Here is a 15,045-nt window from a genome sequence, read left to right as displayed (position 1 = left end):
CCTGCAGGACGGGGCTGCACTCTGTTACAACTCAAGGTCGTTCCGACGCTGCTTGAGTGCCTGAAGCCTTGCACTTCGCCTCCTTTCCTGTGCAGCAAGCTGCTGCCTCCCTCTGCGCTGCCTATCAGGTTCGGGGGAGCTAGGTGGGGATGCTGCCCTAGTCTCAGGAGCTGATGCAGGTACAGGGGCAGCTTCTGTCCCTGAGTCTGCCCTGGATTCCTCAACCTGCTCTGGCAGGGATTCCTGCTGCTCCAGTCCCTGCTGGTTTTCCAAGCAGCTGACGCTGGAGGAGCTTGGAGTATTCCCACTCCTGTCGTCCTCCCCGAGGTCTTCATCCTCCGAGGACTCAGAGGCCACGACAGCAAGCATAAAAGCTCGGCGTAGGCGAGGGAGAGACAGCAATGAGGAATAAGCGGCAGGGCTTTTGTACTTAGGGATGATAGTTTTGTACTTAGGGATGATAGAGATGACAGTGGAACATTTCCATACAGTGGAACATTGCTATCTCACCAAAATGCTGCTCCTGACGGGGGACAGGTGACCTTCAGGAATAGCATGAGTGGCAAATAATGGGTTTGCAGTTAGGGAAGTGCATTTGAATATACGTGGTCTGAATATATACCTGAAAAATACCTTATCAATGTTTTTCAGATATATTTTGGGTATTTGGGTGGTATTTGGGATTCTGGTAAGTGGATTCCCAAAAATTTGAGAAAAATACGGAAATATTCAGTGCTGGGATTTTAAGGCTCCGAAGACTCTTTTTCTTCATTTTTACAGTGTGTCAGTGTCTTCTTGCTAGGCCTTGGTGCTAGCTTGTCATGTTGGTTTGGATTCTTTGGTTTGACATTAGTTCTGCTGGGTTTGCAACAGTGTCCTTTGCTTTAAGTTGAATTCTCTGTTTTAACACTGGTTGTGTTAGACTTGTCACTTTGACCCACACTTCTGCTGAGATTTTCTGGTTTTATGTTGGTTCTGTCAACATTGGTACACCTCTAGGTTTAGGTTTCTGTCATTCATTTGTGTGGGGCAGCTTTAGAAACTACAGATGGTTCAAAATGCAGCCTCCAGATTGTTTTCCTAAGTCGGCCAAAGGAGTCATAGAATTATAGTTCTGCAACATCTTCATTGGCTTTCAGTTGCTTTCCAGGCCCAATTTAGAATGCTGGTGTTGACCCATAAAGCCCTAAATCAGGGGTCGTCAACCTTTTTGAGCTTGCGGGCACATTTGGAATTCTGACACAGTATGGTGGGTGCAGCAACAAAATGGCTGCTTCAGAAGACGGAGACAGCCACCTTCAGACACACAGTGAACATCCTTGTGCTGTGGAAGCAGGACCTTCTTAGCAGCCATACCAAAGTTATGGAACTCGCTTGGAATGTGCATTTGATTTTTCTAATCATGAATATATATTTTCTAATATGAATATATATTTGAAAAATACTTTTATCAGTATTTTGAAGTATCTTTGGGTTTCTGGAGCAATATTTGGGTTTTCTGGAATAGTGATCATGAGATTCTTAAAGATACTGGAAATATTTGAGGATATTCATGTCCAACATTTAAAGCTCCCAGGCCTGTTTTACTTCAATTCTGCAGGATTTCTGGGCAGTGGAAGGAAGATCTTCCAGGCAATGGGATTAGATGTTAGGGGGAGCACCAGAACTGTCTGCTAAAACACAATTGGATTTTGTGCTTTGACATTGGTTCTGTTGGGCTTCCAACAGTGTCTCTTGCTTAAATTGGTTTGGCTCGGATGCTCTGTTTTCACATTGGTTGTGTTGGGGCTTGCCACATTGGCCCATGATTCTGCTGGGACTCTTTTGTTCAGTGTAGGTTCTGTTGGGCTTGTTGAGGCTTTTGGCCACTGGTTGCTATTTTGTATTTCATTATTGGTGTCTTTGCCTGGAGACAGCATTGAGGTGTCCCCCCCCCACCGTATGAAACAATAGAGACAAGTAGGATGGCTGGGGGAACCTTATTCAGGGGCCCATAGAATTGGATCTCTTGAGCTGATTCACTTGAAATTTGGTTGGTATTTAATAAACAATCAAGACTAAATTCTCTACAACTTTGATGTCATTTGCTTCAAAAACAGTCACTCCCACTCCTATAAATATTCCCCCATAGGGAATAACAGACACACACACCCCAATCTGGAATTCTGAAACAGTATTGGAGACCCTGAATAATCTAGAATTCCAGTATGTAAACTATTCCCAAAATCTGAATCTGAAAAATACTATTTTTTCCAGGGGCATATCCTTAGTTTCAAAAATAAGGGGGAAATTACGGAAATGCTCTCATTAGCAGAAAATGTAGTCTGGATGCAGTCTATTATCTGTGGGAGCCTCACATAACCCAGTCAGTTGAACTTACAGAGGTAATGATCAGATAGATTTTGTATGTGGTCATGGACCAGGGCTGGACAAAGGATATAAAAAGAGGGAAAATCATACATGAAGATTTTATTGAAAGCAGCTCCAAATGATAAGCTAGAGAAAGCTTAAGAAGAGAAGCTTTTAACTGGGCCGTTTGATACACAGCAGCCTAGAATGAAAATGAAACTTGAAAACAATGTGACAAACTTCACAATCATCATTTGGGGCACTTACATGTTCTCTTTCAGTTGTACATAATTATTACATTGTGCTGATTTCATGTATATGTGGTGTACATGCAATAAAATAGGCATTCGTGAGATGATTACGCATGAGCTATATGCAATTTTTACACTTTTTCCTTCCACAACTACCTTTTTGTGTTGGAATTTGTTGGAAATGAAAGAAAGCCACAAACAACTGCCATGCCCAGAAAAACATAAATAAGGAACAGGGTGTTATAGAAGAGGAATCAAAAGATGGTTTCTTTTTGAGAAAAGTGCTAGCGTTGAGAAACTAAGCTAACTTCCTTGTTTGAATATTAATCTGACTCGTATATGCTTAAATCTCCTTTATCCTTCCATTTTTATAGGAGCAATTTGTAAACAATTCCTCGTCTGGAGTGGTCGTAAACAGTTTAGACTGCAATTTTATGCAACCATACAATTACAGAACAACCTTGCCTTAATTGGAAAATAATGTCCAATATAAAGTGTGCGCATCATTTCATGGATACAAAAACTTTTCATTACATTTCCCCCAAAGTTGTTGAATGTATATATTGGCTGTTTTCACACTGCTTACCAGCCATGGAACATTGCGCCAAGCTCCCGAAACGACAGCGTCTTCCTGGCACAATTTTGCACGAGAACTACGGTGAAAACGGCCATTGTTTCTGTCCTTCCTACTAAATACTTCTATAGCTTCAAGTTCCTGTATTTTTTAGGGCTTGGTGTTTTGAATGCCTGTTGAAGCAGAGTAATGAGCTGATTATTAATACTCATTATAGCATCCTCTAAGATGAGTGCATTTGAAACCACCATTAGAAAAAGAAACTCCACAAATAATCATAATATAATTACTATGGAATTACATGGTGATTTGTGCCGGTAATGTAAAATTATTACCACAAATTAGCTTTCTACTCTTAACAATAATCTAATTAAAATTATAAATAATCTTTTAAGACTGAAAAGATATGCTTAATACATGCTACAGTGTAATGATTATAGAGTACTGTATCCTTAAAAAACAGTACCCATAATTGGCTTTATTTATTTCACTTTTAACAATGTGGCTCCAATATGTCAATAATTTAATTATGTCATTATTATTTTTGAAGCACTCTGTATTTTTCACAATCTGTCCAGGTTTAAAAGATTCCAGAGTATTGCAAAATAACTTAAATGGGCCTTGAAAAGAAAGCCATAGTTGGGAGGAAGCAGTGATTAAAGCTTACGCCAGTCCTCTTATCATTTTGTTCCACTGGGGGAAATGGTAATAATAAAACCAGTATATGGTTAATATTGCTTGAATATCCGGTGAGAGCCCAAGCCATAGTCAAATGCTTCGTGGCATTACACCTGGACCCTGGGCCTATCTGGTAGGGGACAGGCAGTGGCCTCATCTCCCTTGTGTAGGCAAAGCAAGCAGAAAACACCCCCTTTGTGATCATACAGCAAAATGCGTATTTAGATAATTTAGAATTTTGGCCTGTCAGTTACAAACTGGGGTTTCTTAAAATTTGTTCATCCAAATAAAAAGGACTTTGGGTGGAGGGACATTGCTTAACTTTCTGCTCTGTTGCTTTCCAATATTTTACTGTGCCTGAATGCAATCAGGATACACGATAAAAAGTTTCATTCCTTCTCTCTCATTTTATCGTTCCCACAACAGAGTAAAGCAAGAAAATATCCACCTTCTATTTTCCCTCTACCTCTTCCAACATAGTGTTGCGTAGATCACTAACTGCCCATTATATTTTTGTCCTGAATATTCTGTTAAATCTACTCTTATGGTGAAGAATAATTTATTTCATGATTTTCTAAGATCCAGATTCCTAAATACCTGTTGTCTCAAAATGTTTTCAGTGCATAGTACAAATTCTTTAAAATTGTAGGTGCCTACCTCTTCCCACTGAACTCAGTAGAAAAAAATTGCATTGAATTTAAAGGATGAGGGTTGCTATGCTTTTGTACCACTTTGACTTTTTAAAAAATTTTGTGTCCTGAAGCAGGCTAATCTGAAGTTTTCATAATGTTTTTCTGTGTCAAGGTTATAGTTGTTTCGTTGTCTGGATTTAGACTAGTTTTTGAAGGATTGGTCCTGACTTTAATCTTATTTTCTCCTGTTAGAGCTTTTATGTTTTATAGGCTTTTTGGTTTTAGCTGTTTCTACAAGAAGTGCAGTCTAAATTCACTTTGGACATAGAACATTGAAGTGTCTGAACCACTAATGAAACATGTTGTCATTCTGAATGTACCTTCTACAATTTTAGGAAGCCTTCTGCTCTGGCAAAGCCGCATAAAATTCCTTTGCAATCTGTGTATCTTTTTCTATAGATGACTTTCTTATAATGATACATGTCATAAACTCTGACACAAGGACATGTCTGTCAAGTGCAGCCAAATGGATCGTGCTGGCAAGTTCGATCTCGTCAGATGTCGAAAACTAAGCAGGGTTGACTTTGGTTAGAAATTGGATGGGAAGCCTCTAAGGAAGGCCAGGGTTGCATAGGCAGACAATGGCAAACCACCTCTGTTAGTCTCTTGCCCTGAAAACCCCAAAAGTCAGCTATGACTTGATGGCATTTTCCACCATCGTGGGCACCATTGCGGAGAGTACTTCTGTTTCTTATCGAAATGGTACTGCGAAAACGTAGTTTTTGAAGCATCCAACATAACACTGTATTTATGTATCTTTATAATGTAGAAATGACTGGACAAGAATTATTTGCGAGTGAAAAGACAGGAAGGTTTGGGGGATTTTCCCATGCATCCTTGTGTGCATTCTTGAGCCTGACTAAAAGAAGCCTCCATTTCTTCTCAATGAGGTGACTATAGGAATATTTTCACAGGAGGAAGATGGCATACTACATCATAGTAATTCAAATGATGCCTGTAGACATCTCAGTCAAGTATGACTTCAAATCCTTGGTTTCAGGCATAAGCACAAAGTATGGTTTAGTTTACCTATGGTTTATTTGTGAAACCACTCAGAGGAGCTCTAAATTGTAGCTCATCTTGACAAATTCTAAGTCCAGAGCTTTCTCAGTAGCCTTTAAAAAATGTGGTTGCTATCCCAGCCTGCTTCATGATGTTCAGCTTAAGGAAATTGCACCATGTCAGCTTACTTTACCAGCTTTACTCCAGAATAGAGATGGGCACGAACAGGAAAAAAAACCCAAACATGATGTTCGTTATTCGTTTCCATCCATGAACAGGGACTCACGAACAACTACGAACATGGCCCTGTTCACGAACATGTTCGTGGTTGGCTGTTCGTGGGGGCCAGCAGGCTCTCCTCCAGCCATCGTCCAAGTCAAGATTCCTACTGCACCACTCCCAGAAACCTGACCTGAGCAGGCACCAGGAAAGATACCAATAATAAATAATAGCTTGGCCTCAGAGCCTTGCAGCAGCCCTGGAACTTGATCCCTACCACACCACTCCCAGAAACCTTACCTGAGCAGGCACCAGGAAAGGTACCAATAATAAATAACAGTTTGGCCCCAGAGCCTGGCAGCAGCCCTGGAACTTGAAGGGGTAGATCCCTACCGCACCACTCCCAAAAACCTTACCTGAGCAGGCACCAGGAAAGGTACCAATAATAAATAATAGCTTGGCCCCAGAGCCTGGCAGCAGTCCTGAAACTTGAAGGGGTAGATCCCTATCCCACCACACACAAAGAAAATTCAAGCTCCAATGCACTCTCTCTATCAAAATGCCAACAGCAGCTCTCTCTCCCTCTCCAAAGCCAGAGCTGGGAGCCCCCCTCCCCCCTGGTCTTTGTTGCCTTGTAACAAATTTGGAGCTCCACACTTGAAAAGAAGACCTGCCTATCAAGCTAAATCAGGCTTAGATTTAGGTTTCCAGGGCAACAGCAGGAGTTCAGACAGAGTTCCGACAATCCCTGCCTAAGTTACCAAGGGAATTGATTGCAGGTGCCAGACTGCCTGGCTTGACGAACAGCAACGAATGAGGCTTGCAACGACCATCTGTTTGTTTAGAATGGGGCCCCACGAACAGCTTGTTTGCGAACAGCAGATTGGGCTGTTTGTGGCTTTTTTGTTGTTGTTCGTATTGCTGTTCGTGCCCATCTCCACTCCAGAACCATATAAATCCACACACCCCTTTCCTCACACCGAATCAGTAGGCATCCAATTAAATTTAACCATGCAGTCACCTTTCAAGGGCCCAGCAAAATATTGCCACCTGCCCAGTTTTATCCCACAATTGGCAATCTTCTTCCGCCACTACTTCTGCTCCTGGAGCTCACAATGTGTCCCTTTTGGGGAAAACGGGTCAGCAGATCAACACAGTTCCCAGTCTGACAGAGGCATAGGTGATAAGGGCGAGGCACACACCTTCCAAATATGAGCCTGTCCCATTCCAGCTCCCTCCAGACTTTGCAGCTTTGGGTCTACCAGCAATGGCACAAGGAATGGCCAAGGGCCGCTAAAAGGACGTCATTGCCCCAATCACCCTCTTCTCATGTCAGATCGGGCGGGCTGTAGAAGCAGTCCATCTTGTAACGCATCTGAGCAGCAGCAGCACATGTGCAGGGCTGTGTCCCTTATGCTACTAGGTGCAAAGTGGGTACAAGTTCAGCATGTCTATAACCCACATTATGACCCAGCTGGGTGACAGTGCCACAAGTCTGGGGGAAGGAGCTGTGCATGGAAGCCACCCTGGCACAGCAGCAGCAATGGGACAGCTGTAGAGGTGACCTGCCTCCCAGACTTGTCCTGCTGCAATTCTGCTTTCAGTAGTGAAACAAGTATGCCAATATTCCTTTAAAAGTAGGAAGAGACAAGTGTCTTTACGAGAACTGCTTGTGAGAGGCAGTAAAGGCCTCTGTTTTGAGCCTCTCTTGCTAGGCATCTCTGTAGCCGGAACAAGTGGGGAGCATCACCAGCAAACAAGCCTGGTTTAAAGAAGGATGCCACAGTCACAGACGATGCTGAGCCATAGTTAAGAGTGATTGTGGTTATATCTACAGGATTTGAGTCCAGTGGCACCTTAAAGACCAACAAGATTTTCTGAGTATAAGTTTTTTAGAGTCAGAGCTCCCTTCTTCTTGTTATAATGGTAGATAATAAGCCAAGTTTAAATGTGGGTTTTTTTCTACCCTCATTAAATCATAGTTAATGTAATAGTCCACATTCAGAATATCCGTTAGTTATCCTTAGTTTTGTCCTAAATCTTAACGAGGCCAATAAAGGACCATTCTATTTTAACCCCAATTTGATACGAGGTATAAAATCTTAGAAATTAAGCAACAGTGATATTTAAGGTCACGTTTTTCTTGTGGAGAGACTTGTCATTCTTCCAGTATGAACATCCTGTGACTTCAAAAGTGTTTTATATAAAGAATTGCTCCTTTTTATTGATTGGCCCAGAAGGATGCATCAATAAAGCATAAAACTCTTAAGGAAAGCTTTGAGTGCAACAATATTTTTTGACCAAGATCAACGTTTGATTGAAAATCAAATTTGATTGTTGGAAAATGACTGCAGTGATTTGTGTAGATTGGAATATCAGGTGGTTTGTTCAGAGTGAAGGTTTTCTTTACATGACGTATGTCATAAGCTGTCAAAATGTTACTACAAAGAGTGGATTTCAGCTAGAACTTTTAAAAATACAGTATGCTTAAAACAGATTGCATATCCTAACACATTAAAAGCATGAATATTGGTAAGAACACCCTTCATGTTTGAAAATAAATTCACAAGTTAATTGATTTTGGCATGGAAAAAAATGGTTTTTGTTGCTCTTAACCAGATAAGAGAGTTCTTCTATCTGGTTATACAGATTTGCCACTTTGCATCACTTAACAATATCCATAGTATTGTTGGAATGAGTTTGTGCTTGTGGAACTTTTTGTTACGCAGTTCTTTCTCTGAGAAAAAACTTCTGATCAATTCCATGCAGACATTGCCTCACCCAGATGTCTCATCAGCTCTAAAACCAAGCTGCAGATCTCACAAAAATATTTTTTGTTTATTTAGAAAGCCAGACTTGGGCCTTCTGCTAACAAAGTCATAACTCCAATTGAAGACCGGATCTATAATTTACCCTCCAACAATCTTGATCAGGTTAAGCTGTCAGATTTCAACTTTCTTATGGTACTTGGGAAAGGGAGCTTTGGGAAGGTAAGAAACCGTGATAATATCTTCCATGAGTTTTGTTGTCATGTGTTGTTTTTTTTAATGAAGTAATAGGTATTTCTGGGAGGTGAGGCAATCCTATAAAATCATAGGATTTACAGAAGTCACCATAAATTGCATTTGGGCAGATGGTTGGACTATTATAGTTCAGCCCCTCATAGATGAACATATGAAGGCCACTATCCAATGTGCCAGAATATTGTCTGAAGAGATGACTCAAGCAGCTGAACACCTCTATCTGCTATGTAGGAAACACAGGCCATTTCCACACACATTGAATAATGCACTTTCAATGCACTTTAGCAATCCTTTGGAAGTGGATTTTTTGTTCCACACATGGAAAAGCCGTTCCAAATGTTCACTAAAGAGTATTGAAAGTGGATTATCCAACGTGTGTGGAAGCAGCCACAGCCACTCCAGGAGGAAACAAAGTAGCTGACAATGTTACTCCCCCAAATGGTCATTGCTCTTGCTTTGAGTATCACCAAAACACCCCCGAAAATATGCAAAAAGAAAATGAGGGTTGTGGTACAACAGGATTTGAATCTAGTGGCACCTCAGAGACCAACAAGATTTTCAGCGTATAAGCTTTCAAAAGCTAACCTCAGACCCCACTCAGGAATACCAAGAAGAACTGAGCAGGATTTAAAAGGAATTATCCACACACGTACAAAAACAAATCTGTATGAACACACCACTGGAACCTAAACCAGGTACTGCCCAAAATATAGAAGGGTATTCTGTTGTCTCTTGGCACAGGCACTATCACTGTTGTGGAGTCTGTTTACATGGACCCCATTCTCAGACCCTATGCTGTCAATGCCCCAGTTATGTGTGAGACACAACAGACTCTGAAAAGAATACCATCTGTTGGCAATCTTCCAGATGACACTATTTTGGCCAACACGGATCTCCCTACACCAAGATCCCCCACTAAGATGAACTACAACCCATCAGGAACACCATGGCTGTTTCCACACAGCTTACCTGTGCCCGTAACGTCCCGGTAGATCGCGCAAAAAATGCAGAAGATCGCGTTTTCTTGCGCAAGATTTACACGATATCAAACAATCTTCCGCATTTTTTGCGCGATCTACCGGGACGTTACGAGCACAGGTAAGCCGTGTGGAAACAGCCCAGCTCTGACAGTACCACAGCTGGCCTTGGTACCATGCTCTGTCAGTTTCCTCTGTCTCCCCACCCTCAACTACTTCAGATTTGGTGAAGATTCATTCCTCCAGATCAGTAACACAGCTATGGGCATGAACATGGCAGCACAGTATGCCAATATTTTCATGCTGACTTGGAGCAGTGCTTTCTCAGCTCCCATCCCCTTGCGCCCCTCATGTATTTGAAATTTATTGATGACATTTTTATCATCTGGACACATGGGAAAGAAGCACTCGAGGAATTTCACCAGGCCTTCAGCAATTCCCATCCCACCGTCAACCTGACCATGAATCAATCCACACAGGAAGTATGTTTTCTAGACACTACTGTACAAATACATGACAGAAGTTTAAGAACGACCTTATACAGGAAACATACTGATTGGCCCTTAAACAAAGAAGCTTCAAGGGCAGATGACTGAGATTGCTGAATTTGAGTTCATTTATAAATTCAGAACAATGGAACCCCTCAGGCTGAATAGGCACATAGGAATTTTATCTCACCACAGATGCTAATTGTTGCTTTAATCAAGGTGCATTGTGTCTTTACATCCTGATTCTTTTCTTCACCACTCCCATCTCTTGACTGGGATATAAAGGGTCAGAGATCTTCACTTCTTCTTGTATCTGAAGAAGTGAACTTTGACTCTCGAAAGTTTATCTCCTGAAACTTTTTTTTAATTTCTAAGGTGCTCCTTTCACTGGAATTTTTTTTGCTGAATCTAGCCACGTAAACTACAGAATACATTGTACGTAGGGCTGTACAACCAGGGATTCATGATCTGGCTGAATAGCCAGATTATGTTGATCTAGCATAATCCAGCTATGCTGGATCACATTCGAGAATTCTGTATTGGATCCGAGAATTCAGACTCTGAAGGGCCAGATTATTCAGCTGCAGAGGCTGTCACAGCAAAGCCAGAGCAGCAGCAGCAAGCAGTATGGAAAATATTTCCTCCATAGGACACCAAGGAGGCAGCTTGTTCAGCAGCCAGAGAATTGGACCCTGGGATCCTGTCCTGCTGAAACTTTGGGGGTCTAGTGGACAGGAAAGAGTAATTTCCCTGTAAATTTGGTGGAGTTTGAAAAATGAGCCTCCCAGATATTTCCCCCCATTATTCCCCTTAAGGAATGATGCCCGGATGAATTCAGTATTCCTGATATTTGGGTCCTCCTTTATTGGTTTTTTAGTCAGATCCAGGTTTGGGAGGGATTCCAAAATTAACCAGATCCAACAACGCTGAACAGAACCAACAACAAATCAGAGAATTCCAGCAGAGCCAACCTGGCAGCAGAACAGAAGTAAGGCAAAGGCAGAGCAGAGCAGCAGGCTCTCCAAACATACTGTCCTGAAGCTGTAAGCAGGAGGTCTGTTTCTAGGATATAAGAGAATCGCTGTGATTAGACAACGGCCATTTCCACACACGTTGAATAATGCACTTTCAATGCACTTTAGCAATCCTTTGGAAGTGGATTTTTTGTTCCACACATGGAAAAGCAGTTCCAAATGTTCACTAAAGAGTATTGAAAGTGGATTATCCAACGTGTGTGGAAGCAGCCAACAGTTACGTTCCCACTAACATATGATGCCATTCGCACATGAGAGCTTCCTCTCTTCCCCCTCCCTCCCCCTACCTGCAAAAGGGGGAAAAAACACCAAACTGCTGAAACCTTTAAAATGATGGACCCGGTTAATCCCATAAATTTCCGGGATTAATTGGGATAGGAATATCAGTATATCTGAGAATCCGAAATATGATCATGATTCTCAATATTCCTGAAGCAAGCATACATATAATGTATTTTTCAGGTACATTTTTGGGCCAGATATACTGAATTGCACACCCCTAGAATACGTTGTATGTTAGTCTGACTGGCTGAAATTTTTAATTCCATGCTGTCTTGTAACATCCAAATTGTAGCTAACCTAGCCCTGAAGAATATTATGAAAACTTCTAAAAATCTATGACTCCTAGAGGGAGGTTCTGTAGTTGGCTGCTGAGGGCTGGTGCTTTTCATAGACCAAACGTAGTTTTTATTAAACAACTGGTGCAATGACTTTGCAAAAAGCAGGAAAAAAAGAAGAAAAAGTTGTTCATACTGCAAGTTAGTAACTCCCTATAGACCAGGGAGCTGAGATATTACAATTACTTTAAAAAATAAGAAAGCGCCTCTTTTGCCGTCAAGGTTTTCACTGTGTCCTTTTAAAATGATCTTTTGTGTGTGTGCACGCATGCACGTGTATGCAGGTGATGCTGGCTGAACGGAAGAATACAGAGGAACTGTATGCAATCAAAATACTGAAAAAAGATGTGGTGATTCAGGATGATGACGTAGAGTGTACCATGGTTGAAAAAAGAGTTCTAGCCTTGCTGGACAAGCCACCTTTCCTAACACAGCTTCATTCTTGCTTCCAAACTGTGGTATGTGTTCGCTCTCTCTTTCACACACACACATATACACATGCACGCTCACAACTTTCCAAGATTTAGTTGTTTACTAAGGTCATGCTCAAACTCTCTTACAATATCATTTACAGTGTTCACTTGATGGAAATTACGGGATCTTGAGCATTACCAAGCTAATTTTGATAACTTTTGTATTTTTATCCGAAAGTCCAGGGAGCAGTAGAAAGCTCTCCACCCCATGTCCATATTAAGGACTGCATGTTTAAAAACATCATAAAATTCAATTCAGTCTGTCCTGCCCGACATATTTATTGTTTTTGTACTGTGTGCTAGGACCGCCTGTACTTTGTCATGGAGTATGTGAATGGTGGTGACCTCATGTATCATATTCAGCAAGTAGGAAAATTCAAGGAGCCCCAAGCAGTGTGAGTATCTCTCTTTCTTAGATCAAAATTGTTATTTAATATTTTGTTCTAGGATTCTGGGTCTCCCCCCCTCCCCCATTTATGGTATATGTGACTGACAGAGTGTGACAGTAACTCTGGGCTCAAAAGCTCATAGATATTGTGCATATATACTTAAACAAATCAAAACAATTACATTTTGAATGCCATTTATTGCAAATAACTGTCTGTATCTAAGGGAGTGCACGAAAAAAAATTTCAGGATTCGGGGGGGAGGTCCCAGAAAAATTTGGGATTCCCAAAATTCATGGCCAATTACCTCATCACCGTCACCATTATCATCATCGATTTCTTCTGCTTATATGACCATAGAGTTTAAGCATAATTAGACATGATTAAAATCAAATACATATATACAATCACCAAATAGCAGTACATTAAAAATACAAAATTTACAAAATATAAGGTGAATGATAAGTAATACTGCTTTGAAAAATAGATAAAAAATAAAACCCATATAATTAAAATTCGGCATTTAGATATAAAAAGAATCCAAAACTTTAGAGATTCTAAATGCAAATGACAAAATAGAATCTCTCCTAAAAACTAGTTTAAGACTAATTTTTGGCATTTCAATGAGATTATAATTGCAAAAATTTCCTGATCAATGTCTGCCAGTAAGTAAGAAATCGCCTATGGCTCCAATGGGAGATGGAATTTTAATAAAACAGGGAATATCCAGTAGGACCTAAAAACAGTCCATTGAGAATAGAACAATAACAAGTGAGCTGAGATGACCGATTATCTAATTTGGCTCGGGTAGAGAAATTGGGTTAATTCAGCCATTATTCATTAAGGGGAAATCAATCCAGGGGTTTTCAGGGGTGCTCCGAGAGTCATTTTTTAAGCAAACTTCACCAAATGTGCAGAGGACCTACTCTTGACTGTCCTCTAAAGACCGTCCAAGTTTCAGGAAGATTGAACCCTGGGGTCCAATCCTATGGATCCTAAAGTAGGTGACCACAGCCATTCCATGTGTTTCTATCATGGGGAGAAAGTCAAAGCTGACTCCCACTGCAGAAACATACATGGCAAGGCTACCATGGCCAAGGCACAGTCCCAAATGCAAACTTCACACACACAAAGCCAAACCAAACTGACCACTCCCTCAAAAAAAAGTGTCCTGTGGTCAAGCTGTCCAGCTGCTATCCATTGTTCCCAATGATGGAAAAGTTTCCAAGGTGGACTTTCAGAACAAGGTCCATGAGTGGGACCAGCTAGTTAGCCCAGGAAGTCAGGGAGGGAGTGACAAAACGAGAAAAAGTATGTAAGCAACTGCAATGGGAATCACCAATTTCCTCGCCCAATATTCCTTTGTTCTTGGAATTCACTCAGCATCTTCACAGCCCTTGTGATGTTTTGCCCTTTGTCCCAAAAGGGAGATTCTATAGCAAACTCCCTTCCATGTATAATGCCAGAACTCTGGTGGCCTCCACCACTATATGTTGACATACAGTGCCCTGATCCCTTTGGGCTACTTCATTGGTTGTATAGGCTTGCTCATCTGACATGTCACAGGCCACGGGATTAGAAAGGGCCACTCCCTTTGCTTGAGCAGGACAGATCCTCAGCAGGTTGAAAACTAGAATCAGCACAGGAGCTACTTTGAAGGCAAGACACTTTGATTATTATCTAGGATGGGCAAAATTGCCTTCCATGCTCCTGCATGTGCCACAGCTATGACGACAGTCCTACTGGCCTAAGGAATGGCAAGTCCCAAACTTTTCCACATACAAAATAACTGGCCCTGTTCCTCTCCCGGGCATTTAAGTCATTAAAATGAAGCCGTATGATAGTCCTTGTAATGCATATTTTTAATTTTCTTTTCGCTGCAATCTTTGTGTTTTTAGCCCCCTTCCCCCTTTTTAAAACCCTTATCTGGTTTTAAAAAAATAAAAAAGATGAAGCCATATGGCATTACATTATTTTCTGTTCCACAGTTTTCAGGTACCGTTTTGGCTTTTTGCAATCATAATTCAGCAGAAGGGGAAAAATGCATCCTATGGCTAATGTAGAGTACTTTCCTTTCAGGTTCTATGCAGCAGAGATCTCAGTGGGACTTTTCTTTCTCCAGAAGAAAGGAATCGTTTATCGGTGTGTACTGACTGAAGCCCAAATTAATCCTTCTTTGCAGTGCTGTGCCTGTTTTGTCACCAGTGGTGAGACATGAATGTGTGTATGTGTAAGGAAGAGTGGTTATAGGCTGTCATGAAGAGAGGAGGGGAATGTATATA

General features: G+C 41.2%; 1 protein-coding gene across 1 annotated transcript in view; it reads left to right on the top strand.

The window, feature by feature from the left end:
- PRKCA (protein kinase C alpha) overlaps positions 1–15,045 on the top strand; it is a 333,406-nt gene that overhangs the window by 295,900 nt on the left and 22,461 nt on the right. The window contains exons 9-12 of the mRNA XM_054976872.1: positions 8,612–8,755; positions 12,189–12,362; positions 12,681–12,772; positions 14,843–14,905. Of these exons, the coding sequence (XP_054832847.1) occupies positions 8,612–8,755; positions 12,189–12,362; positions 12,681–12,772; positions 14,843–14,905 (473 nt within the window). The remainder of the gene's footprint in view (positions 1–8,611; positions 8,756–12,188; positions 12,363–12,680; positions 12,773–14,842; positions 14,906–15,045) is intronic.

This window comes from Eublepharis macularius, chromosome 4 (assembly GCF_028583425.1).
Source record: "Eublepharis macularius isolate TG4126 chromosome 4, MPM_Emac_v1.0, whole genome shotgun sequence".
In the NCBI taxonomy this organism is placed as follows: domain Eukaryota; kingdom Metazoa; phylum Chordata; class Lepidosauria; order Squamata; family Eublepharidae; genus Eublepharis; species Eublepharis macularius.
Note: the sequence above shows the minus strand (reverse complement) of the source record. Positions and strands in the feature narration are given on the sequence as shown.